The sequence below is a fragment of the Dermacentor andersoni genome, chromosome 2, assembly GCF_023375885.2.
Source record: "Dermacentor andersoni chromosome 2, qqDerAnde1_hic_scaffold, whole genome shotgun sequence".
In the NCBI taxonomy this organism is placed as follows: Eukaryota; Metazoa; Arthropoda; class Arachnida; order Ixodida; family Ixodidae; genus Dermacentor; species Dermacentor andersoni.
In genome coordinates this window covers 103,119,415-103,141,739 of record NC_092815.1, presented here as the reverse complement: position 1 = coordinate 103,141,739, position 22,325 = coordinate 103,119,415, and the positions used below count along the sequence as shown (strand labels likewise).

The 22,325-nt window shown below is 46.2% G+C and overlaps 2 protein-coding genes across 3 annotated transcripts in view; one reads left to right on the top strand and one right to left on the bottom strand.

The window, feature by feature from the left end:
• Positions 1-2,315: 2,315 nt before the first annotated feature.
• LOC126541519 (transmembrane protein 126A) lies at positions 2,316-6,078 on the bottom strand. The gene is made up of 2 exons (XM_050188312.3): positions 5,791-6,078; positions 2,316-3,095 (listed from the first exon to the last, which is right to left on the bottom strand). The coding sequence occupies exons 1-2, from the start codon at positions 5,967-5,969 to the stop codon at positions 2,594-2,596; spliced, it is 681 nt and encodes a 226-aa protein (XP_050044269.1). The 5' UTR covers positions 5,970-6,078; the 3' UTR covers positions 2,316-2,593.
• A 146-nt stretch (positions 6,079-6,224) lies between these two features.
• The window catches only part of LOC126541518 (neprilysin-1-like), a 28,236-nt gene continuing 12,135 nt past the window's right edge, over positions 6,225-22,325 (top strand). For both annotated transcript variants that reach the window (XM_050188311.3, XM_050188307.3), the window contains exons 1-5: positions 6,225-6,521; positions 17,039-17,385; positions 18,217-18,555; positions 19,105-19,350; positions 20,025-20,228. In XM_050188311.3, coding sequence (XP_050044268.1) covers positions 6,407-6,521; positions 17,039-17,385; positions 18,217-18,555; positions 19,105-19,350; positions 20,025-20,228 — 1,251 coding nt within the window. In that variant the 5' untranslated portion in view covers positions 6,225-6,406. The remainder of the gene's footprint in view (positions 6,522-17,038; positions 17,386-18,216; positions 18,556-19,104; positions 19,351-20,024; positions 20,229-22,325) is intronic.

Here is a 22,325-nt window from a genome sequence, read left to right as displayed (position 1 = left end):
CGTGTGTATTCTTGTCTGCACAAGGCAAGAAGCAACTCTGTCTTGGACTCTCCTGTGTTTGAACAAGGTGGTTAGATGCAAAAGAAGTGCTTTTTTGTGCACAATGTAGTTCTACCTGTGTCTTCCTTTTTTTTATTAAGATGCAATGGACACTCTTGAATATGTCTCCACAATGTAGGTCAGCAGGGCTTGAACATGAGTGCACTTAGCTATCTTATGGTTTTCACATCAGCCCTGCAATGCACGTATGCACTGCAGTCACTGCCTAGTGAAGAATGCAGACACTGCACTGAAAATATGCAGTGCCCACCCACTGCCCCTCTCCACTAAACAAAATGTTCCCTTTCATCATGCACAGACTGACTCTGAGAGGACGTGTCTCCATGCCTTGGCAAAAAATAGCAAGCGTATATTGGTTGGGCTTTGCACAGAGCACTAAGTATAGATGCTAAAGAAACTTGGTGCAGTTGCATACACGAAGCACAGAAAAATGTAATGGAAGGTGAAGTGCCCAAGGAGGTGCATATGTGAGCACGCTTCCAGTATGATGCGAGTACTTGGCACTTGGTAGGAAGCCCTGTGCCTCTGCTACTTTAAAAAAGACGTTAAGTTGAACCCAGTGGACCCTTTGCAATATATTTTCAGCTTTGCTTGGACCTGCGAGGGGTATAGCCCTCAAGGGTCCAAGTATGTCTAACATGCTAGGCCATTAAGTTTTACTTTAGAGACACTGCATAACAACTAGGTTCATATATACAAAAGTTTAAAATGTAAACTTTTGTATATATGAACTTATGTATATATGAAACTATTTAGCAAACTAAACAAAATAGGCATGTAATTGAAATTTGGTACCATTTCTTTTGGGAAGAAATACGGAGGCAAGTGCTACTAAATCTGCAAATAACTGGCCGAGATGCATGGAGTTCTCTTATGCAGTTGCTTCTTTAAAGGGAAGTACCCACTGTGGCAGGAGTATGCCAGATGAGAATGTTGCCATGATGCCACATCTTTAACAGTGACAAAACATTCTTTTGAAAAATGACTGTTTAAACCCACCTGCTGCAAGAATAGGCCTCTCACGAACCACTGCTGCAAAGGGATTACCGTATTTACTTAAAAATGGGTCTAGCACGAATATAGGCTGAACCCTGTATATTGGACTTGCCGAGCAATAGAAAAAAAATGTTTAATGCAGTTTGACCAATATCTCTCTAGAAAATTGAAAAGCTTCAGAACATGACGCACATTTATTTACTGCAAGCTCGGCTACTAAACCTAGCTAGTCTATGCCACAAGCTGCACCCCGATTGGATGCCTTGCAGCTGTCCTCTGTGCATTGGCTAATCACCAGACTGGCTATACGGTAAATGCGAAAGAGGAACTTATTAGCTCAGTACTTCTGCTAGCTTTGCTCACAAATATAGGTCAAAATTCTTTGGTCGTGAATATAGGTTGACTGCTTGTTTTGGGTAACATGTTCAGGGATAGAAAAAAGGTCAATCCATGTTTGAATAAATATAATAATTACCCAGCAGCCTTTAAATGCAAACCGAGGTGGCAGAAAACTGCAGCTCACTAGAGGTGTAAAAGAAAAGGCTTGCTAGCAACATTGCAGATGATCCCTGATCCCTGGCATAGATACCCTAGTGATCACCCATTTGTTTGCTTATAAGCAGATGCATCCCTCAGCTATTTTCACTGCCATCACCATAAAGGCAACAATTATGAAACTTTTGTTTTACTGGTTCTTCCACCACACTGCTATAAACACCATCCATGTATAATCTACTGGCAAAACTGAATATAGTTAGCCTAAGCGCGGTAGTCAAGATTGTGTTGAAGCTTTGGCACAGCATAAGGTCGGAGAAAACTGCAGGCATCCTGGCATCTGCATAACCTATGTTCACGCACTTGGAACATGGTGTGACGAGATCGGTCTGTTGAGCAAGCTGTCGTGCTAGTATTCAAATTCCAGCAGCAAGTCGGGATTTTGTGTCATCGTCAAACACACAGCTAAAGTGGTGTCCACAAAAGCTCTCTTTTTTGTAGCCTTTGCTATACTTTCATGGAAGAGCTAAATGCCAATCAGTGCAGCATTGTTCTGTTCATCCAGGCTAATAGTGACTGCAGTGGAACCTTTCGGGCATGTTATAGAAATTGCCAAAACTTACATCTGTGTGTATATCTTCCAAAGATGGGCACATACGGAGAAGCCTTTAATAGAACTACAGAGTAACAATGCTGCAACATAATTTTGTTCTTCTAAGCATTGTTGCATAGCACTGGCTGTCAAGGCATAATGCAAAAATCGCTGTATCTTTAGGTACCTTATTTAATATTTTCGATTAAACACACAGCTGCACAATATTACAGAATTGCTGATGGTGAGAAGCATCTTGTACACAGTAAATAAAGAGTCGTTAAGCAGCTGACGAGCATTCCGTTTGTTGGCAATCGGCATTGCGCTTACATCAACTCATTTGTACAAACACACGTCCTTACATATATCTACATTCTTTCATGGCAATGAGCAGTTCTGTTCACTGAAAAATAGAAAACTACATTCTATTATTGGGATCATGAGCAGAGCTCACAGTTCCGCAAGCTTCCTCTGCACCATGATCACGGAATCCATCTGCATGTGGATCAGGCCAAAGGCAACAATGCACTGGAGGGCTGCTAAGCCAGCCAGCGTAATCCTGTGCTTCCTGAAGGTTCTGTAAATGTCGGCAAGGATGTCCTTGTAGTGTGTTCTGTAGGGGGGCACTGGATAAGTAAATGAGCGTGCAGCAATGGTCAGGCAAGCCAGTGGAGCCATGATGCATGGGTAGATGGCTCCGAAACCTAGCTGCAATGCCATAGCTTTTGTCTGCGTGCATACAACACACTGAGTGTCCATGACAATGATGTTGTGCATTGCTTGAGTACTTCCAATGTATGCAAGCAGACCGGGCAAGGCGAAGTTGGGTAAAGTTGTGGCTGCCAGGCCAATACTTCGCAACACATAATGCTTCCTGAATATGGCATTCAGCACAACGCCGCCAAATGCTGCTGCAATTCCAGATACTGCAGCGCCGTATGTGACAGGCCACCTGATGGACAAAGTAAAAAAAAAAAAAGGCGGATAAGGACCAATCTTGAGTTGTGCCAGTACTGTAGATTCACTTGAATTCCACTGCTCTTTTATACTAGTTGCTAGAAGTGTGCATGCACGCACAAAGCTGCAGCTGGCACGCTACACAAGCACCTGTGTGTACAAAAGATCCGACATTCATTGCATATAAACATGAAGGATTAATGAGTGTTTTTAAAGCACCAACGCTTTCACCTTTTGATCGAGATGATTTTTAAAAAGTGCGTAAAAAGGAAGCAAAAGATATAAGCATGCTGACAATTCTTTACCTACAGTTATCTAAATATCTGTGTCAGCTGGTCATTCTTAATAACATTAATTAGTTTAAAATCTAACTCTTGCAATGCAACCAGTCACTTCTGCACACAAACTAAAGGTAACCCACGTTCATTATTCCGAGTGCAAAATTATGCCAAAACCATCCCAAGGTAAAAACTTTCAGTACCCTGCGGAGCCCGAGTCGACGCAAATAAGAGTTATTTTAATGGTGACAAAATAGAAAAGCCACATGCCATGATTCATGATCAAACAAGAGAATTTAAGGCTTTGCCTGGAGTTGACAATCCCTGTTATTTATACTTTCTTTTAGAGCCTCGACTCAGGTTCAGCCATGGGGATGTTAGCGCCACGACCCAAGATTTCCTTATCAGTTGTTTCTCACCGTAATATGGTGCATGGGCAATTAGCAAGGAATTGGGCGGTAGGATGGGTCCAAAATATACTATCAATTTTTGTAACTATAAGAAAATGAATCTAATTACTATAGGGACTTTAACTGCACAGACTTTAAAGGTACACTGAAGAGAAAACTACCTAGGTTTCACCTGTATTAAATAACTACCCTTCTACAATGTGAAAAACACTTTTATCACGAGAAGAGGCTTGGTAAATCGGAGAAGGCATGGAAAGGAAAAGGTGGCGACGCTGAAGTTGCCGCAATAGCTCGACGTGACGTCACGGATTTCGACGGCGTCTGCTGGGGCCTAGTTATTTGTTTATCGGCAAAAGTGGACTACATTGTGCTCTAATGGAGCCAAAGACTGAACATGGCAGGTTTCTGGAACGTTTACTGGGATGACACAACCCAAATACAACAAAAAAAAGGAAGAAAGATAAACTGAAACCTGTGATGTACCGGCGCGGGATTCACGTGCGAAAAAAAAAATATGAAACTTTGACCTTCATTGTCTCTTCTAATAATCACTCATTATAGCGGAATTCACAAAAATGTGGTTAAAACCAAGAGTGATCGCACCAAACGAAAGGACACCAGAAGAGTCAAGGCCAAGCTTTCGAGAGGGGTCCTTTTCCTTTGAAATAAAACATGTCATGTTAAGAAGAAATGTTCTAAATTCACTCATTACTGGTATGTGATGGTAGTAGTGGTAGCATGTGCCTTTAGGTCATTGGCACTCAATCACTCTGCGGAATATTCCAAGAATCGGGCATCAGAAATGAATAATTTAGAATTTTAGTGTATATATGTTTAGAAATGAGACGTAAAAAAAACGAACATATATTATAATGAGAATAAAGAAATAAGCCATTGAAGGCGTAAAAATTAAATGAATCGGACTTTATTTACAAACAAACGAAAGAAACAAAAAGCCGGCTGATCCCACGCCCTGTGAGAATCGATATTATGCGAAGCAGTGTGCGGGGAGCCTACCAAGTTGATAAAAAGACCATGAGAGCACCCAGACGTAGGCGGCTGTTTCATGACCTATATGACACGCATGTCATGACATTCATAATGACCTATCATTTATGTTCGTCATACACTCTTGTCATACGACGCCAATTTTGTAGCATGCCGAGTTAACGAAACGACCATGAGAGTACCAAGACGTAGGCGGCAAGATAAGTAGATGCTGTCAAAGTGGAAAATGTTCGCCAAGAAATGCTTCGCATTTAATATGGCTATAGGTTCGAAAAGAACGAGTCATTCATTTCTAGAATCTCATATTTCCAACAAAAATAACAAAGCGGACCGATTATTCTGTTCATTTTAAAGCTAATAGCCTTCTTGGGCTTTTTCGTCCGTTTTCGTGGTCGGTGGCTGGCGATCGGAGGTTGGAACAAAAGCGCCGAAATTACGCAATGAACAACAAACGCTAGCTAAATGTCCTCACTATAACAAATATGTCTTCAAGTGCAGCATCGACCCTTTCTTGAGCCTTCTTGAAGCGTTCGGCGTTTCGATTTTTTTTTTTTTTTCATTGTCCATGATTTGTGCACAATATCTTTTCCTCCCTCGTTTTTCATACATTTCAGTTCATAACTTTGGTTTATATTCTTAATTTTGCCATACGCAAGCTACTGAGACCTCCCCCGCGCGCGTACTTTTATGCCTATTATACATGCATGCAACTTAGCCGTACCCACGGCTTTTACTCTTCAGCAATGCTAGAAGCTTGCAAACGACATTTAATTTCTATTATCATTTTGCTTCATCTACCCGATTCTTGGCCAATCCCACATGCATGGTGCGTATATGAGACAAACACAGATTAGAAAAATACTGACAGAAAATGGCAATGACACGAGTTACAGAGCATGCCATAACACCACCGAACGTTTCTGCACAGCTTTTTTTTTTATTAGTAATACTCATGGATGCGTGAACACGGAGAAATAGAAGTACTCATGCTCACACATCACGTGTTGGTTTCCACTGAGCGAAAAGTTCCAACTGATGCTTCAGCGCCTTTTCCTTGGTCAGCAACACGGCGCCCGGCGGAGCATTACTTCGTGATGTGAAAGTTACCAAACCCGTTGAACGGTCAGTCAGGGGACTCAGTGAGTCGCATGTTTTCTTCACAGATTGCGACATTCTAAAAATACTGCTAAGGCAACTCAGACGCAATTTTAGTTCTTGTGAACTTTCGTAACACCATTAACACACTGGTTTAGTTTTCACGGGGCGCCGCCATGTTTATGGATCAGTGTTAGCCGATGTAGAGAAAGCACTGCGCTAAACCTGGCGTTGAAAATATGTGCGTACTGGTGCGGTGCGGTCTCTCCTGCTCGGCGGTGCTCGAAATTAGTTGAAATGCCGGCCGTCTGTAAAGTAAATTTGCGTCAACTTATTCGCCCTTAAACGCAAGAACTACGGTAGCCGAATTCACCGACATGATCTAATGTGCCCAAAGCTGGGGACCTCGTGAATCTTTCTGCTCGCGCAGGCGCGCGGCACGTTGAAAGGTCGCACGTTCCTGGCTGCCGCCATAGGCTATTCCAACGCCGTTGAACTGCTTTAGGTGGATAAAAATGGCTCAAAGTGTTTCGTCTGCGACACCAACCACCGGTAGCTCGTTTCCACCGAACACCGCGCTGGCTGCGCGAAGGACCGCGACAGACAGGAAAACCAACATCACTTCAAGCGGTGAGCATTGCGATATATCATGTGACAGAACTTGAAGTTATGTAAGAAAACACCAAAACACATGCGCACCGGTTCGGAGCATGTATTCGACATAGTTCTTGTCGATTCCAGCTTATCTCTAGCGACCGAGCGTCTATTCTCGCATGCACTAGTAGTTGTGTGGCCATTCGAAGAAGGCGTCGGTTGTCACCCATACATCTCAAGCGTTTGCTCTGTAGAAAAAAGCGTGTGATTCAGAAACCTAAGCTAGTAATTTTCTTTTCCCCCTTTGCATATTGCAATTTCCTGCATAATTTAGTTGGACTTAACCTTTCACTATTGCCATTTTTTCTTATTTCTTCTTAACTGTACATATAATAAGAAGCCAACGAACACTGACACCAAGGACAACATAGGGGAAATTACTTGTGCTTAATAAATGAAATAAAGAAACGATAAATTAATGGAAATTAAAGTGCATGAAAAAACAACTTGCCGCAGGTGGGAACCGAACCCACAGTGTTTGTTGGCTTCTTATGATATGTCTAATAAAAATCGGGCCCCTCGGTTAACCCCCTTTCTTCTCGCTTAACTGTACAGTGATTCACTAGGGGTCACCGGTCATCCCTTCTGGGCATCCAGCTGCAACTGCAGAGAGATGAGCAGTCGCGTATACGGTTCTGGGTGTTTCGCCATTATCGCATCACCGCGGGCGCACGCGTCTTCTGCTTAGACGCTATTTAAAGGCTGCTAATAAGAAGATTAGACAATTACCATCCCTGTGGCTTTGTCAAGATTACGCTGATGGAATATGCTATGCATTTAAAGTCAATTTAGCCTAATTAAAATTTCGTCACAGTTGGCCTTTAAGTAATAAGAATGTTAATAGTAAATATAACGTGCCGCCAACACACACACACACACAAACACACACACATATATATATATATATATATATATATATATATATATATATATATATATATATATATATATATATATATATATATATATATATATAGTGGGCCGAAACCGTAAGGTAATCGAAATGTGCAATTTAATTTGTCTAAGGAAGTTTCATGCAGGTTTTTTTACATATTACGTTTGCCAAGCAGTCTTCTATAGCTAAAATTGAATCTTTGAGGTAACAGCTTCAATGTCACCTACACAATATTGCTTTGAGGATAGCAATACAAGAATAAAAATAAATAAGTTCGGAGTCTGGTAACAATCAACAGAGCCCAATATGTTATTTATTAGCACTTCATTCTTAAAATTGTGGTGTCTTGCACAACTATAACGAACACGAACAGACAACGCAAGCGAAAACATCTGTTTAAACTCTGTTAAAACATCACCAATTGTCTCTGTTTAGTACATTTCATTTCCCATTAGATACGGGACCTTTTCCTGAGCCTCCTTCGAGTTCACCAGACCACATCGAATCGCGCCACAGCTAATTAAGGAGCGCAGAAGCACATCTACCCCGTTCCCGAGGCGCGGCACGTGCAAACGAGTTGGCGTCCCCCACCTCGTGCGCCGCAGGTGGAGCTTTTCACTGCTTGACTTTTCCCGAAACTGTAGCAGGAGCCTGGCACGGTTCCAGGTAACGCAGGTCCCGAGCAAAGCTGCTTTGCAGCACTGAACACCGCCCCCTTCCGCCTATTGTGACGGCGCTTGCAAGCCAGCAAGGCAATACCGCAGAGAGAAGTAAGCCCTCGGACAATTGGAGCCCAAGGAGCGGCCCTCTGCGCCGGGTGTGACACAATCGCACGGGCGCCTACCATTGACCGAAAATGACGACACCTGAGCGGGCTCACCGATTGGCCGAAAATGGCGTCGCCTGTGCGGGCTCGCCGATTGGCTGAACGTGCCGTGACTTCGAGACACCGAAGGGCTTAAAATCCAGAGACCGGGAGCAGCAAGAGAGCATTCCTTCATTCATCTCTTTCGAGCTTCTTGCCACGGGCCGCAGCGTCCGAGTTGCTGCCGGCCCATAATGACTTTATGACTGTTAATTTCTTTGTACTCTCACTGTAAATAATGTAAATAAACCTCCAGTTTTCATCTCAAAGTCCTCCTCAACCTCGGCCAACTCCCGCACCCAACGGCAAGGTCCAAAATCTGGGTGACAGCAATTGGGATCATCCGTCAGATCTAACACCATGCAGCTAGTTCATAATGCCAATTTTCAACGCCCATATTTACACAGTTCCTGCCAGTCACTGCTAAGGCTGACTTCATTACTAGGGCGGCGTTCTCTCCAAGTATATCTATCTTTTTTATTGTTTTAAATATATTTTTTTGCATTAGTCATACTCGAGAACACCCTTTTACTCTTTGCGTTAGAGTGTGGTAAAGATAATATCAGTTGTGCCACCGTCGGGATATTCTTGAATTCTTCCATGCTATCATACGTTTCTCTCTCCCATATCTGTCCGAATGATGCGTTTTCTTTTGTTTTTTTTTTACCAGGGTGTATTTCTCGTTGCTTTTAATGTAGGAAAAGGAAGCTCGCCACTCCACTTCAATTCTTCCGGTATCCGGCAGCAAGCGAGCATAACGCTTCTCAATTGTGGGCAGCACTGACATTTCCATTCTGGCCTCTACACTGAGAGCAGTTGCTGGCGCTGTGGACGTGGCCTCGTGAAAAGACAAGCCGGAGACCGTGAATCTTGGCTTGATTTTGAGGACAACTGGCCGATAAGGCATCTGACAGCTAACGCGGATGTCATGTACTTCAGTTTGCTTGCCTCCTTCAGTACATGCATGCTATGCAGCGCTTGTGTTCGTCTCAAAAGTAGGCATTGTTTAATGGCAGCAAGACTTGTGGGTACATATGGGGTCTATGTCACTAATTTCTATTGCACTACATCGGTTGTGCGAACTTCTGCAACAGGGTCCTAAGAATATTCTTGCTCTCTCTTTGACGCGTATTTAGAGGAGCCGTTGTTAACCCCACAATTTAGAACATGTTAGTACTGTCCCTTTCAGGTGTCTCGCACGGGTATTCATAAGACGGCAGCGTTTTGAGTATCGCTTAGGCTCCAATCTTCGTGTAGATTGGAGCGCGTAATTTATGCAACATTTTTGTTGTTTTTATTTCATTAGTGCGGGTCCTTTGTGGACAAGAGAAGGAAAATGTTAGTGCGCGAGTCGCACGAAAGCGGATGATTTGCGGACTTTATTCGGAAAAGGTGGATTGCTTTGAGAAGGAAGCATTGTCTTCGCGACCTGTACTTGTCTCGGTGTGATCCTTGCCCAAAGTAAAGAAAGTAGGGAAGCGCATCCTGTGCGGTAGCTCAGTCGAAAACTGACACCGCGAGAAGAGGCGTTTAGCACCTCGGAGAGAGAGTCTCGGAGTATCCTATTCTTCTATGACTAAACGGAAAACATCTGTTGTGATAAGTACGTCGCACCCGTTATTTTAGCTTGCACAGCTGGCCAGATTTTTGTGATTTTTCTTACTTTTACCAGGGCTTCCAAACTCCATCAAAAATACTGTGGCTTACAAAATTACCCTACACTTTGTAGGAAAATCCGGGTGGCCCTACAAGGCAACCGAAAGGCTGAAAATAACCCATAGTAGGGTAATTACCCTACGTTTGGCAACACTGTTACGAAATTACCGGACGGCCCTACGTCCCTACCAAGCAGTATATATGGTGAACATACCTTATACATTAGCGGCAATTACCTTATGATTACCCTAGCTGTTCCATGATCATATGGACAGAGCATCGGGCTGATGTGCTGTGGGAGCCGCTTTAAAAACCAACCATTGGCCTAACTTGTGTCACTGGGCATGTGTTGCTCTTCCTTGAACCTCTTTCACACCAACTTTTGGCACTATAGGCATGCGCCACTGTGTCGCTCTTCAGTGGACCTCCTTGACGCCAACTTGGTTCACAGGACATTGCCACTGGGCACATGCAGCCTTTCACAACAAACATTATATAAAACATATCAACAATTACTCACCAACGATAAGATAGATTGCTGATAGCATTCTGCATTCGACTGCGTGCTAATAGCAGGCCATCGCTTATCGCTTGGCACATCCGCTCTCGGATTCTAGGCGTAGCGCATCTGGGTTCTTCCGCAAGTGCGCAATGATGTCGCAGTAACGTACATTGCGCTTACTCCGCCCTAGCTAGTGAATCCACTAGTGATATCGCCGGTCAAGGCACGGCCGAAACCACAATCAATGAACGGATGGACATTGAGTAGTTGTGCCAAGAGATGTGTATACGTAGGTACATAATACATACCTTAACATACTCTAACAATGTAAAATCCTACGTAATCATCCTCTCTTACTATGCAACGTCATATAAACATTTCATTTTCACAACCTGCAGCGTACGTTTAGCCTCAGAAAATTAGCACGGTTATTGAGTGCCCTTCTACCACCAAACAACAATGATTTGCAATACGTATATATAGCGCTCAACTGGAGATGTGGCTGCGAATGTTATTGCCATCCAGATTCCACAAGATATCAACGTGTTTACTGTTCTCCACGATCGCTGTTACCAAGCACGCCTCATACCTTGACAAATTAAAATAAGTTTATAGCGATAAATGTTACAGAGACATGGCATTTGCGTCGATGCTTTCGCCATCACAGTATGGGCTCCCTTGTAACGGTAGTCATCACCGTGACATCAATGATAAAAAGAACAATATTTTTTTTTTAATCGGAGACTGCAACCAGTTTCTAACCACGGACCCTTCAAGTGATAATTAAGGCCCTGTATGACGTGTGAGAACAGCGAACCACGTAATGTAAGCACGCTGTGCGTAGAAAGAATGGCAGATACCGAGATCGGCCGCCGCACGACGAGGGTGTTAGATACGGGACCTTTTCCTGAGGCTCCTTCGAGTTCACTAGGCCACATCGAATCGCGTCACCGCTAATTAAGGAGCGCAGAAGCACATCCACCACGTTCCCGAGGCGCGGCACGTGCAAACAAGTTGGCGTCCCCCAACTTGTTAGGTCTCCTGCAGATGTTCTAGGTGCAGCGCCGCAATATGATCCTTTATGTGGAGGATCGAGCCAACATTGGAAGCTCGTCTTTAGGTCAAATGCTTACTGCATACACGCATTGGAAGCCAAAGCGCATTCTCGCCAACCGCGTGGCATTTCCATTTACCGCATCAGCAGCGGCGACCTGGTACAACCTTGTATAGTGGCTACATCAACCACTCGTGCGCCGCATGTGGAGCTGTTGTCCCACTGCTTGACTCTTCCCGAAAGTGTAGCAGGAGCCTGGCACTGTTTCAGGTAACGTGGGTCCCGAGGAAAGCTGCTTTGCAGCTCTGAAAGTTCGCTCGAAGACAGCCCCTTGCAAGCCGCGAGGTAACGACGGCCGTAATGCACCGTGAAGCCTTGGGAGCAATCCCCCCCCCGTCCGCCTTTGTGATGGTAGTTGCAAACCGGGAAGGCAATACCGCAGACAAATAATCCCTCGGACAGTTGGAGCCCAAGGAGTGGCGCCTACCATTGGCCGAAAATGACGACACCTGAGCCGGCTCGCCGATTGGCCAAAAATGACGCCACCTGAGCGGGCTCGCCGATTGGCCGAACGGGACGTGACTTCGAGACACCGAAGGGGTTAAAAGCCAGAGGCCGGGAGCAGCAAGGGAGCATTCCTTCATTCCTCTCTTTCGAGCTTCTTGCCACAGGCCGCAGCGTCCGAGTTGCTGCTGGACCGTAATGACTTTATGACTGTTAATTTCTTTGTACTCTCACTGTAAATAATGTAAATAAACCTCCAGTTTTCATGCCGACGTCCTCCTCAACCTCGGCCAACTCCCGCACCCAACGGCAAGGTCCAAAAATCTGGGGGAACAGCAATTGGGATTGTCCTCCAGATCCAACAAGGGTCGTGTGTCTGCGCTGGGTCGTGTGTCCGCTGGGTCGTGTGTTCGAAGTTGCCAGTGGCAACTTCGAAGAAAGGATCGCTATGAATCGGAGTAAAGCCCCGCAAACATGCATCGTCGAGCAGAGCCCTGTAGAGCCGGGCAAATCTTTCGATCTACCGGACGGACCTGCAGGGCGGCGAGGAAGAGCATGGCACGTGCAGTGTGCAATATACCCTTCGCGCCAGGCCACTTGGAAGGGATCAGCCTGCAGTTAGCTTTATGAGTGGCCGTGAGCAGGCGAGATGATGTTAAGGTCCGTAGATAAAGCAAGTAAACAAGTTTGTTTTATCTATAAAGACCCTAGAACAGGTCACCTCACTGCACCGCCTTGGAAGAACAACTGCAGCGATAAAATAACGCGGCGAGGCGACAAGGAACGATCGCACTCATCCCACCTTATGGAAACTTCTTGCCTGAAGCGTTTCCTTCCACTATTCGAATGCATGTAAAACGTGGAAATGGTTTTATGAGACAGCGGCATAACAGATTTGTATGACATTTATTGCACTTAAAAGAAAAGGTTCAATTCTAGTGAGGCAGAATTTCTATTTAGGCCCCTAAATTTATTTAAAAATGTTCAGAAAATATGAAAGCTAATCTATATATATATATATATATATATATATATAATACCCAGCATACCCCACGCCGAGGGCATAGCTTCCACAGTTTCAGCTTACGCTGGCTCCAGCCAACCTAGCCAATTAGAGAAACATACAGTTGAGACTCTTCTAAATTTGTACTTAAATATAATCATTTCGAGTTCGACAACAAGCATTATCTGCAAATCAGCAGAACCGCCATGGGAACGAATGTGGCGCGAAATTAGGCAAATATCTTTATGGCGTCGTCAGAAATCCCCTTCTTCGCAAATTCAGCCATAAAACCAATATTTTACAAGCGATTCTTGGTTGATATCTTCTTTGTGTGTGCCGGCAGTGAACAAAGTCTCTTGCACTTCATTTCTAATTCCAATTCTTTGCACCCATTAATGAGCTTTTCCAACAACTTCTCCCAATACGTCACTTTGTCACTCAGTGGCGGTCGCATTTCCACGTCCCTATACATAAAGCCGACAGATCGTCTGTAATATCTGCATTTCTATAATAGGCACCCCCACCACTGGAAACAAAACAAGCATCCCCTACTCCCAGGCTCACAGATACAGAAGAATCTGTTCCGAATCTGCACAATCTGAGAGAGACGCGGAGGAACTGAAATCCGCTCTTGTACGCCAAAAATATCCTCCATAAGTAGTCGACAATGCCATTGAACGCGCCAGCAGCTTACATCGAGCACATATAATGGGAGAAAGGGGGAGCAATACCAATACGCAATCAGATCCGAATTTGGTCCTCATATACACTACCGGTGCTTCAAGGTCATTGCCATTGTCAACCGTCATTTTAACATCATGAGACAGAGCATCGCATTCGCTACTATCCTCAAGCGTCCGCCTGATGTAGTATACAGAAGAAACAAAAATTTAAGGGATTTGTTAGTCAGGGCGAGGACACAGAAGCCAAACGCGCCCAAGGGTTGTCGACCGTGTCGGAATCTTCGTTGCGAGGTATGTCGTCACATCACAACAGACACAGCTGAGGCATCGAACTCGTCCTTCGTACATAAAATTAACGAAACTTTTGATCGTGATTCCAGTAGCGTCGTGTACAAAATCCGATGCTAGGTGTGTAAGCAGGAATACATTGGACAAACAGAGACCCCTTTTCGCCTGCGGTTCAACAATCACCGCGTGCATGTGAAAAGTTTCCCGAATCTACCCTTCAACAGGCACGTTCGAATGGCAGATCACACCTTTGAACGCGTGAGCGTCCTGCCCTTGCAGTCTGCTTTCCAACGCACCCGTGCACGCGAGCAGAGAGAATCTTTCTTCATGCATAAATTTGCCTCCGGGATATGCAGTGAGTGCATATTCCGGAGGCAAATGAGTAAGAGTGCAAAAGGTTTCACCTTTTTCTTTTAGACGCAACGAACATCATCAAAGTAGGTGCAGCGGTTGCCGAGAAAAATAATTTCCCCGTTCTCATGTATTTAGAGACAGGAGTTCTCAACCTAAAGCTTCTTCTTAAGCATGGGAATTGAGCAGGTAGGGGGTGTCAGACTTTCGGTAGCATATACAGTAACTGTAGCGTTGGCGAAATGGGGAACGTCCGTGCCCTGCGATAACGTACGAGTACACGTGACCGAGGGCGGCCATACTGCCTTGGAGAACAGAGTAACGACATTGTAGGTGCGGAAAAGTATTCGGTTGCCGCGTAGCCCCGGCACCGAAAGGTAGTTGTGGACGAGAAAAGAAGGTATTTATATAATGCGATGCACACAAATATGTCTGCGGTATTTTATGTCAGCATATCACGCACATGCAAGCAATAAACGTATTATTGTGGTTATTATTATAATTGTTTGTTTGTTTGTTTGTTTGTTTGTTTGTTTGTTTGTTTGTTTGTTTGTTTGTTTGTTTGTTGACTGGCCGCCCGAGGCACTTTGCGTGTATTCGCGGGCTTCTTTCACGCACGGAAAAACACTTTTATGTAACACGTATTGAGCAGCAGAATGCTGTATCGGGAGTTTTTCGTGTCGCTCTACAATTTTCTCATTGACACTTTTCATCTAATTATAATATTTGACAAGTTGGCAAATTAATTAGACTAATTTTGTAATTAGGCAGAATGAACGAATAATCTGAGTATCTCCAAGCGACGGCAAACAACATTACTTTGGTTCTGTCCAGCTACGTGGTATTCGCATATTTTTAAGCTCTGGCTAAAGTTAGCTGGGACACCCTGTATATCAGGCGTGTCGTCTGTACTTGGTTAACTTGAAAACGCGCGAGACGTGTGCAGTAAGGGTTATTCATTTCTCGATGCGTTACATGATCCGTGTGGTATTATTCGGTAATTCTGCAGCGCGCACGCACGTGACGCAAGAAAACGTGACGCGTATGGGGACGGGACAAGGCTCTACTTGCAACTACCTTCGACATGTTTAATAGCGCTGAAACAGCGCTGCGAAGCTCGTGAAAGTAAAAATAAGTTTTACTGCGAGTCTAAAAATGTCTCTAAAACGTAAGCTGGGCTTCGCACGTGTATATGTGTCGGTGTCAGAGCTCGATTATCCTCGTGTAATAAGAGTTCAAATGCTGTCGTTTACGGCTGTGTAGAGCAGCCGAAGCGCTCTGAAATGACCAATCGAAGGCGAGATGAGTGATCACGGAAAGCCTCGCGCGAGGCGTCGTACAAGATTTTATCGAGAGCAAGACACTGCTAATAAGTTATACGTATAGATTTAACCAACACTATGCGCCATACGTAAACATGTGCTCACAGCGCCATGTCGTGGTTGATGTAGCCACTATACAAGGTTGTGCCAGGTCGCCGCTACTAATGCGGTAAATGGAAATGCCACGCGGTTTGCAAGAATGCGCTTTGGCTTCCAATGCATGTATGCAGTAAGCATTTGACCTAAAGACGAGCTTCAAATGTTGGCTTTTCCACATAAAGGATCATACTGCGGCGCTGCACCTAGAACATCTGCAGGAGACCTAACAATAGACTGTACCAAGGATATTTATTTGGTTTGTTACAGTGAAGCAGTTAAAAAACTTCCGAAACGGTTTTCGTGCGGCGGTGTGGTCGCAATCAAATGTGAATAATCGTAGAACAGCCAGTAAAACGCAGCCGCCATCAGAGCTCTGAATCTGCTTTGAAACATAATTATACGCCAGTAGTTATAGAATAAATGTTACTTTGCGCATATGCCTCACGCGAACAGACAACGACTTCTTTTCGTGCTGTTTATATTGGCAAGAAATTCGCAATTTTCGCTTCTCACGTCGCGTTTACACGGCTCGACGTCTGGAGGTAATTTATATGAGGGGTACCACGTCTGGGATCTTTTGGCGATGAGTATGTTCGTGCCGTAACAGGGGAGTTCCACGACGGATCTCGTGCGGCAGCATGTTGCTGTATCAAATATCAATCAATTCAACCTGCGTCGGAGCCTCGTATGTATAGTGGCCGTCTGACCAGCGCATTGGCAATAACGTGCAGCCGGCGTCGGTATAGAGCTAGTAAAGCATGCAGGAACATACGCCTTGTTTTCTTGGTGTGCAAAGACACGAGCGAAGTGGCGTATCAATTTATTAGGCAATGAAGGTCGGACTGAAGTGTATTAGTATCTGTAAAGTTGTCAGCGGAGCGGTAAATGGCGCAAAATTCGGATGAACGGCCGACACGTTCGATGCTATGGATACTTAATATTGATTGCAGAAACAAATGGCTCCAGAACCACGCCGCGCGGTACGCCTGACGTGAGTGCCCGTAAGATCGAGTGATGGTTGTGATTCGCACGTAAAAGAATCGCTGACAGGTAATTAGCCACGTATCTAGCTAATAATAAAGGGTTTTGAATTTCAGTTGACAAGACAGATAGGCAGAAGTGTCACGGAAGCGTCAGTGCGCGGCCCGTATGTATGTCGTCTGTACTTTCGCAAAAGGCTGCGCATATACGTGTTCGCGCGTGTTTTCCGATCGCGTCATTATTCGCCGCCTGTAAGCGCGCCAAGAAGTCCGAATTCGCTACTTGTCCAGCCGCAACGTCGACCAACCGGTCGTCGGTTGGGGGCACGTCGTCGGCCAGGACAACGTCGGCGTCGCAGCCGCCAGCTCCGCTTGTGCGTGCGCGCGGTGCGAGTGGTGCTCAGGAGACGGAGGGAGGAACGCGACCGGCGCCGGCCTCCAGTCCGGCTCCCAGCAGCCAGGCCTCGTCCGAGTGCGGTGACCTCAACCTGGTGCCCCCGCCCAGGCCCGGACGGCGGGTTATTCCCCAGCTGCTCAGCCGCCTGCAGGGGTCGAGACGCCTGGCGATAGTGCTGTCGGCCGCGCTGGCCGCCGCCCTGCTTACTGTGCCCATGGTCGCGATTCTCGTCTCCGGAAAAGTGCGTCGCTTTGCGGTTTTATTTTCTTTTCTCTCTCTAACTCTTTTTTTCCTTTAACGCGAAGCTTTCTCTGCCTCTTCCTTCGGCTTTCTCACTTCTGCTGCTGCTGCTATCTGGCACACCACTCCAGGGTGGGTGGGGGGGGGGGAAGAGGGGTTCAGAGCCTGTGTGTGTACATGACAGGCGCGCGGCACAGAGAAAAGGCGACGCGACATACTCGTTTGGATCTCTGCGCCGCGTCGACTGTGCGCAGTGCCCTCTGGAGCTCCTTGGACGTCGCCACATTAGCTTCTTGACAGCTGTAATTATCCGTGACCCCCCGCAAAAGCATTGCAGAAAATTGCAGCGCTTACCTTTCTAGTGCAGGCAGAAGCTAGATAGACTGGCAGAGAAAAGGGGGCGAGGGTGCAGAGAATGGGTAGAACCAGAGTCTTTCAATGCACGAATGAAAAGCATTGAATGACTCTGGTAGAACCGACGTAGTCGCTAAACGAGTGAATAAAATCCTTGCCACTCTTCGTTCGCAGTTCCCGTATACAAGGGGGGTGGGGGATATCGAAAAGGTGTGGGTGTGCTTAAACCGGGCGCAATAAGAAATAATCCGAAGCAACGAGGTAAACGATAGCTTTCGAGCTTGCTTGCTTAATGCAAGATATATAAGAACGGGGACGACTTCTTAAGCAACAAGGGGCTTGAGGCCCGCTGAAACGCGAAGGACGCGATGTAGGCTGGGCCCATAACAGCGACTCGTTCCGTTGACTTCGGGCCTGTGCTACTGGTCTTGCCGTTCCCTGCCAGCACATGGCGAACGCGCGTCTCTTGTACGCACAGACGATTGCGTGGCGCTCGTCGGGCTCCGTCGGCACCGCGCTGTACCTGTGCAACGACTCGGTGTGCCACGCCGAGGCGCACTACTTCGACGACAAGCTCGACTCGGCGGTGTCTCCGTGCGACGACTACTACGCGCACGTGTGCTCGTCCCACTGGCAGCGGCTGATCGGGGGCGCCGACCTGCGCTCCGCGCCGTACGCCAGCCAAAGCCCCGGCTACGCGTACCAGGCGCTGCACGAGCTGGCCGCCGCCTACGTGGCGCAGGACGCCGACCGGGTGCACCAGAACAGGCACCACTTCGGCCACCAGATCCTGCTGTTCGTCGCATCCTGCGCGAAGGTTAGTGTAGTGCACGCGACGGCAGTGCTTCTCGTCCCTCACTGCCAGAAAAAGAAAATGAAAATGTTTTTCTTTTTTTTTTTATAGGAAAGCTTCTCATGCACTGTTATTGAGCGTTGGTGCTTAGCACATTCAACATAAAAGCACTGTAGCTTACACGTCTATAAGTGAGGCCACCTGCTACAAGTGTTGCAATGCGGGATTCACAAACAGTCGCCTGGGCGCTTGTTGTTCTTTTACAGCTGACAGCTAGACAAAAGGGATGGAACAGCGCAAACACTTGTTGGACTCCACCAATTGACGCCTCCTAAAACTTGCTCCCCACCGTATATTTTCGCTACCTATACGTATAGCCCGTACTCTTACAGTTCCTACGATAGAACCATGCGAAAGCTTTGTGGATTCACTTCCAGTTGCCTGCAAAAGCTCCGAATAATTTCTGCCGTCGCCCTTCGGCAACGGCGGAAATTCGGTTGTCGCGCAACCTCGTTGTGAAACGTAGCGATGTACGCCGCGACAGCGACGTATATAGTGTCTGCGCTCACGCAGGAGTCCTCGCGGACGTCGCGCGAGACGGACTCTCTCACGAGCGTGCTGCGGTACCTGGACCTCGAGGGCTGGCCTTTCGACGTGACGCCCAGGGGCCGCAAGAATGTGGCCCACATCGCGGGCAAAGTGGCCGGCTCGCTGGCCATCTTCCCGTTCGTCACCGTGGGCCTCGAGCGGCTGCCTTCTCTCCGCGACGACCAGCAGCGCCAACCACCCAGAGAGAGGCTTCTGGTTGTCCTCGGACAGGTGCTGTCGCAGTGCTCTTTCCTCCTGCACGTTTTCTGTCCGCCTATATATAGGCATGGCGCCGGGACAACTTCGCGCGCTTAGGTGGCCCTGCACGCACGTGAATCGTGACATGCTGATTCGCACACGTTGTGCTGTGTTGATTCGTTCAAATATTCAAACAGGCGATATAGCCTCGGACGGGGCTGATCTGTCAGTGACCTCAGTTCATCTGTCCCTCCGTCCGTTCGTAAATGACATAGCATGTGCTGCAAGCGCAGCAGTTACTCGGGTCGCTTGTCAGTCATTGATCATTCTATAATTTACTCCAGTGTTCAAAAACAGCAGTCGGACAATAACGAAAGCGTTCAAAAATAGTCCTCAGTACTATCGGTTGCGTGCCGCAAATGCACCGCATTCAAAATTTCCGACAAATAAAACCGGGGGGAAACGCGCGTACTTTACTCAAAAAAAGGTCAGACATCTAGTGTCCTCCTTCTCCTCGCTGCATGGTCTAAAGGAGACGTCTGTGTATAGAGTTCTCGCCATTGTATATTACATTGAGATTTACTCGTCGGACAAAATAAAGCTCTAGCCAGGTTTGTTGGAGGGCGATCTAAAATCGCGCGACCCAAGAGTTACAATCGCAAGAGCTGAAACGGAGTTCGGTGTCCTATATACACACTCGGTCGCAGGCGCAGCTTCTGCTGTCATCCCACGAACACATGGACGGGAGCCGCGCCATGGACTGGTACCGGGAGGTCGTGGGTCGCGCGCTCAAGTTCTTCTACAAAGGTCGCGAGGACACCAAGATCATCGACGCCATCGTGGAGCTCGAGGCAGGCCTCGCTCGCTCCATCGAGAGCCAGCCGTCGCGCAAGCCACCGCTGTTCTTCAGGGTAACTGGCGAAGACTGCTTTAAGTGGAAATCGAAGATAGCATATAAAAGTATTTCCGACGAATTTTCAGCATGCCATCGCTGCTGCGTATGGTTCTCGTCTACGTGATGCTGATGGTGTGTAACGAAGCTTTTAACTGCTTTCTGTATGCTATATTTAAGTCACAATCACATGAAGCGTCGTAGCCCGGCGCGAAGTAGACGCGGCGAGTAATTGCCGGAAATACGTCGGAAATGCGACTCGTGCGGCTACTTTTGCCGGCATGTTCGCGTCGATTTTTTTACACGTTGCGCGAAGAGCCCGCTGAAATTCCGTTCGAAACTGGTTGTCCATTAGCGGTATACCCATTACTGAACACCGCAGACCGCTGAAGCGATTATCAAATCCACCGGACTATCTTCCCTAAGAGGATGGCTTTATTTAGCTCGGGGCCAGCTCCGAGGCCGCCTATGCAAATAGTTGTAAAATGCAGAAGTGCTTTTATGGGACAACCCCTGGTCCAATTCGAATAATTTGTGTTGCATTTGAGAGAGAAAGTTGAATTTAGTGACTGTAACAGCAGAATTCTGATTTGGGGTCTGGATATTTTCTTTTCTTAACACAAATTGCCGACATTTCCTAAGCTCAAGAAGAAATACAAACACGAAGTTTGCAAATCTGTCACCCTACACCCAAATCAAACACGCAATACTGTAAATTGCATCGTCAGAGAGGTCAGACTATAAGCGGTCAGGCTTGATATATGAATTTACAGCTGACATGAATTTGTTAGCATGTCCGTAAGGACTTTCTTGCAAAAGTCCTACTCACTAATTAGTGGTATATTTCAGCGCGATATGTAATACATCAATTTTGTCCGCTTTATATTTATTATTAAGCGCAGTTTGCAGAATTGTGATATCGTTGTTTCATCTCTGAGTTACACAGTGGCAACTCTATATTTCGTACTTTCTTTCTTTTTTTAGTTTTGAAATTCTTATAACATTTATTTAAATAAAAAAATGACGACCTAAACAATAAATCCGCTTACAACAGTAATTCGATTTTAACATTTTCTTTTAAATGTAAGAAACCTCATCAAATTCGGTGCAGTGGCTGCCAAGAAGTATTCTTTCAACATGCAGCAGAGGACCTAATGACAGTCCAGCTTTATTTCAAACGCACAATTTAATAATAATAAATAAAGATTTAAAAAAAAACTCAAGTAGAGTGAATGCCATCGCTACACGTGCTGTCACATCACCCGTGCTCCATTCGCATTCACTCGAGTTAGCTCTCTCCTACTTCAGCACCAAGTATCAATGCTTTGCCGCACAACACTTTATATATAAAGTCCCACTACGACATCGGCTCATACACGACAGCCGACGCAGTCTCTTCCTCCCTCTGAACGGCAGGGGTGCTTATATAAGTGTACCGTTGGCAGTTACGAAAATACAAGGTTGACGCTTTCGATATAGTTTTGGACGTCCACATCTTCCGATGGCACTGCAGTATATGCCTCTATTTTTCTGCCACGCTTTCTGTGGGATGGCGGGCTTATTTTAGCGCTACAGTTTTTTTTTCTTCATTTACTGGCGCTTCTTTGTATCGCGCTTTTCACGAAGCCCAGATTTCGCTTCGTTATCTTGCCTCTTGATGTGCGCTGTGTGTGCAGTATATGACACCGGCGTCACATGCATGGCCACTTTCGATCGCGATCGAGCCTGATCTGGGTCGACATTCTCGACCCGTCATTGGCTTCGATCCTTCCGCAGCTTGCGCAAAGGAGCCAATCGCGACTAAGAAATTCGATCCCTGTCAGGCTCGATCGCGATCGAAATTGCGCCGTGTGACAACCGCGTAAGCTGTGATATTTAGGCCGCGCTATGATGACACGCTGAGCAGCAGCTACAGCTACCTGTTGTCGCGGAAAGACCTGAGCATGTTTACGACTGTGCGCTCTACACTCGCGCAAAAAAAAAAAAAAAAAGTGCTGTCACCTTCTTTATTTACCACCATATTTCGGAAGGAAGTTCGTAATAGCCGATGGACAGCGTTTGCTCGGTGAGCGTACTTAGTTGGGAAATGAGCGGTGTAAGTACGCTCCAAAGTGAA

What these genes read in the sequence shown, in the direction of transcription:
- LOC126541519 (XM_050188312.3), bottom strand. Translation starts at nt 5,969, where the DNA reads ATGTCGCAATCTGTGAAGAAAACATGCGACTCACTGAGTCCCCTGACT. An exon ending in TGGAAACCAACACGTGATGT is followed by an intron (nt 3,096 to 5,790) that starts GTGAGCATGAGT and finishes TTTGTCCATCAG; the next exon opens with GTGGCCTGTCACATACGGCG.